At 37.4% G+C, this 4,551-nt stretch overlaps 1 protein-coding gene across 1 annotated transcript; it reads left to right on the top strand.

The window, feature by feature from the left end:
* Nucleotides 1-332: 332 nt before the first annotated feature.
* Nucleotides 333-3,820, top strand: LOC143595230 (homeobox-leucine zipper protein HAT3-like). Its single transcript, XM_077074310.1, has 4 exons — nucleotides 333-498; nucleotides 1,306-1,568; nucleotides 2,082-2,161; nucleotides 3,347-3,820. The coding sequence occupies exons 1-4, from the start codon at nucleotides 333-335 to the stop codon at nucleotides 3,714-3,716; spliced, it is 879 nt and encodes a 292-aa protein (XP_076930425.1). The 3' UTR covers nucleotides 3,717-3,820.
* Nucleotides 3,821-4,551: the final 731 nt, after the last annotated feature.

Here is a 4,551-nt window from a genome sequence, read left to right on the forward strand (position 1 = left end):
GGATCGTATGTAATTTTTTTCTTAAATGTAATTTACAAATAATACATAAGTAAAAATAGTTATAGTTTTAATAGAGTTTCACAATGAGTTTTCAAGTTGCATACATACATACATGTATGTATCTACACATTATATATTTATATATATATATATATATATTTAAATAGACATATAGGTGTTGGTGTGTTTGTCTGTAACCTGCAGCAGCACAGTGAAATAAGGCATCTGAAAGAATAAAAAGGCAGTGAAAACAACCAAAAATCGAATAGAATCACTCTCTTTTGTCCCTCTGCAATCACCATTTTTCTTTCTAGCAACACAAACCAATATTAATGGATGAAACTGATGATGGTTTAGCCTTGAGTTTGAGCTTAAAATGCTACCCACAAACCACACGCTTTCCACTGAATCTCTTGCCGTCTCAACCGTTATCGTTTCCTCAACGTCTTCATGTTTCCAATAATCATAATCATCATTCTATTGCTGTTGTTGCTCCCGGTGAGTTCAAGTTTCATTGCGTGTTGTAAAACTCGGTCTAGACGGCCGAGTACCCAACAAGTAATCGCTAAGTGATATTTTGTGGTTGGGTCAAAAACGACAGTCCACAAAACACTTAGACGGTCATTTTGATCAAAACAGTCAAACTTTATGTTAAACTTTGAAAATTATTGGTCAAAACAGTAATTTGACCAACATCGTTTATGTCCAATTACAGTAAAGGGCTGGTTGGTAGCCTCTTGATGGTCTTTAAGAATCTACATCTTAATTATTCATAACTTTTTAATGGTTAAGAGGTAGCCATAAGCAATGGCGTAGCTTCGTTGAGGCCAGGGGTGGCCCTGACCCTCTCCGTTTTTTCGCTCGGTGGTGTAAATATATCATTTTTCTGTCAAATTTTTTTATACATAGTGTAAATTTAGCCGTTTCCAACCGAAATTTTGAGGCCGGCTCCTCCGTTTTTATGCTCGGTAGTGTATATTTATCCTTTTTCGGCTGAAAATTTTTATACATAATTTAAATTTACCCTTTTCCGACCGAAATTTTGAGCCCGCCCCCCTCTACTATATGAATTTTTTTATACATATTGAGTTCGGCCCCCTAGACGTGTATGTCCAAGCTTCGCCACCGGCCATAAATCTGAATGGTTAATAGGTAGGCAATTATTATTAGGTATGCATTTTTAGTTGTTTATTTGTAAATTTATATCTGAATTAATTCACATATTTGAAATATGTAGTTTTGAGTGTATAGATATTGGATACATCTGAATTCAAAATATTCACGAGTTTTTAAGTGTAAATGCAGATCTGAATTTGGAAACAAGACCTTATGCGCGAGCGGAAGGCGACGAAGAAGCATTGGTTTCATCACCGAACAGCACGGTGTCGAGTGTGAGAGTCGAACGAGAGGAAAACGAAGTGGAACCGGAATCTAGCTCACACGGGATTAGCGGAGATGAGGATGATGAAACCGGAGAGGGGTCGGCTGCGAGGAAGAAGCTCCGGTTATCGAAGGATCAAGCCGCGGTGCTGGAAGAGACGTTTAAGGAGCATAATACCCTGAACCCGGTGCGTATTAATTTGTAATTAAGTTCGTCGTTTTTAAGAGAAAATGACCAAAATGTCCTTTTTGAATAGTCAAAGTAAAAAAAAAAGGTTTCATTCAACCGTATCGAATTTCAAAATAGTGGATACCGAATGTATCTATATACGGTATTATATGGTATGGTTTTTGTACGGTACCATACCACACGCTCATCATCCCTACCAAAACGTCCACACTCCTAAATCTTGTTGAATAAGCGTTTTTTAATTATTACCCGACTGGATTTTTATCTATCTGGACCCTATCATTCAGAAAAAAACTGTCATGTTGCCTGAAAAACTCGTCAGCTAATAATTAAAAGGTATACGATTTCAAGACATTGAGTAGGAACATTATGAAAAAATACCATGTAAAATAGACATTTTATTTATTTTTGTCTGATTTAAATGGACATTTGGGTGGTTTTCCCAATATATATTTTTCTTATAGAATGCTTATTAGTTTTTATTATTATTAATATTTTTTTAATTTATTAGAAGCAAAAACTGGCACTAGCAAAACAGCTGGATCTGAGGCCTAGGCAGGTAGAAGTTTGGTTTCAAAACAGAAGGGCAAGGTAGGAAATAAACTCTTTCCTTGAGGGTAATTTCGGAAATTAATATTTCACCGTACAAACACACATTGCATGGGTTGTCTTTACATGGCATGTGGTACTATCATTAATTCACATAGTACTATAGCATGCATGCATCAATAGTTGTACATTAGGGGACCCGGGGCACCGCGTGATGGGTGCTCCATCACGCGTGATGGGTTTTTGAACACCGCCGCCGATGGTTTATCACGCTTGATGGAGGTCCATTACGTGATGGCCATCACGCGTGGTGATGGGTGAAAACCAAGAAATCTATCCGTTGGGGGGGGGGGGATGAAACTGAATAAGATCTGTTAAAAACTGAATCAGATCTGGCGAATTGAAGTTCCGGCGAGGTGGTCGTTGTTGGTGGTGAATTGAACGGCGAATTGATCTCCGGTGCAAGTTGTTGGTGATCTCTGGAGAGTTGATCTTCGGCGAAGTAGGTTGTTATTATTTGACGGCAAAGTGGGTGCGGGTTTGGGTTTGAAACAGGCTGTGGGTGACTGGGTGGGTGTGGGTTTGCAATTTCTATCACACACCACCACATTACCACCCCTACCAAATTCCATCAAAATGTGATGGATTTGGGGTTGGTGATGTGGCACCATTTGATTTGGTGGGGTATGTGATGAGAATTTTCATCACATCCACCACCCCGCCCCCTTAGTAAGGTTGTGATCATTATGTTATGAATGCATGAGGTACATTGGTACTTTCACAACATGAGGTTATTATAGCATATGCATGCATCACTAGTTGTACATGTGGTTGAATATTTTTGGTGTGTTTTTACTCTTTCTAGTTTGAAGCCAATTAGGGGTGTTGGGAATCTCATTGGCTTTGATCTAATTTTTAGCCATAGGTCAAAATAGAAAAAGTCAACTCGTTTATGCCAATAGCTCTTAGCTTTTCAAGAAAATAAACATTTGAAGTTTTTGACCAATGTCATATAATGGCAAGCAACACCTTTTAATATAGTAGTTTAATAGTAGGGTCAAAATAGTCTTTCTACCTTATTTTTAATGTTTTTTAGAACTTGATGAAATAATGGATGCTGGTGTAAATTTACAGGGTGTGTGAGTTAGCTGTTTAAAAAAAGAATGTTGTCATATTATTTTTTTTAGTTATTGTTGCAATTGATTATAAATGGTTGGGATTTTGTAGGACGAAGTTGAAGCAAACAGAGGTCGACTGCGAGTATCTAAAGCGTTGTTGGGACACCTTAACAGAAGAAAACAGACGGTTGCAAAAGGAGGTAAACGAGCTTAGAGCACTTAAACTTTCTCCACAATTTTACATGAACATGAACCCTCCAACAACCTTAACAATGTGCCCTCAATGTGAGCGTGTAGCTGTATCATCATCTTCCTCTTCATCCTTTGCAGCCACCAGATCTTCCGCCCTTGGTTCTAGCCTTCCCAAAGGACTCCTTGGCTCGATATCAGCGAATCACCAAAAGCAAAACAACCCGTTCTTACCCAGAGCATCCATCATTCCTCATCGCCCACATGATACCCACCACCCTCGCTGGTAGAAGGGGTGGTGGGATTACCAATTTGCCCTTGAGGAGCAAGGGCAAATTAGGAATATGGAAAATGATTTTGTTGGGTTAAAGTAAGATTTGATGTAGGAATGAGAGTGGGACAATTTGGGAATTGTTTTCTGTTTGTCTTGGTGTTAGTTGTTTTAGTATTAAATTATGTAGATTTTGATGTGTTGCTTTTAGAATCTAAAGCTTGTTAGTCATAAGTCATGACTCATGATGCTTATAGTATGTCCTCCTTCATGCTGTTTGGATGTGGGAACACATAAATTGAGGATAACATGATTGGATGTGTACATATTTGCTAGTACTAAAATAAGTTGTGTTTTTTATGCATCTCATCATTACCTAAATCTTCTTGGTTAATTCAGCACATCTATAATAATCAATGAGAATGATATATATGTGTTGAGGTAGATCTTTATTTGTAATTATGGTTCTTTGCTATCAACATGGCTATCATATTTTTAAATGACTATTTATGTAACTGATGGGTCAATGATCCACACGATCATTTTCATTTTATAATTTTATTCTTTAGGAGAAAATTTGTCGTAGATGAGAAAATATCCTACCTATATGCGGGAGTGCTAGCTTCTTGTTAGTTATTCTGTAATATGTTTCATTGCTTTGCCATTAAAGAAAGAGGTAAGAAAAAAAGTAATATTTACACTTATTCCCATTACATTCCAAACACTTGATGGAATGTATGTGGCCAAGTTATTATATTCATGTCATGTCACATGTGGTGCATGCATCACTTCCTCCCAAAACACCAGCAATAATGACTTAGAAAGCAACTCATCATTCCTAGACTTTATACCAA

This window comes from Bidens hawaiensis, unplaced genomic scaffold, assembly GCF_021521415.1.
Source record: "Bidens hawaiensis isolate Kalapana, Puna unplaced genomic scaffold, B.hawaiensis_p1.1 tig00044826_1, whole genome shotgun sequence".
NCBI classification, from domain to species: domain Eukaryota; kingdom Viridiplantae; phylum Streptophyta; class Magnoliopsida; order Asterales; family Asteraceae; genus Bidens; species Bidens hawaiensis.

Coding starts and splice junctions, on each gene's coding strand:
- LOC143595230 (XM_077074310.1), top strand. CDS start 333: ATGGATGAAACTGATGATGGTTTAGCCTTGAGTTTGAGCTTAAAATGC. Junction 499..1,305: donor TATTGCTGTTGTTGCTCCCG/GTGAGTTCAAGT, acceptor GTGTAAATGCAG/ATCTGAATTTGGAAACAAGA. Junction 2,162..3,346: donor TTTCAAAACAGAAGGGCAAG/GTAGGAAATAAA, acceptor GGGATTTTGTAG/GACGAAGTTGAAGCAAACAG.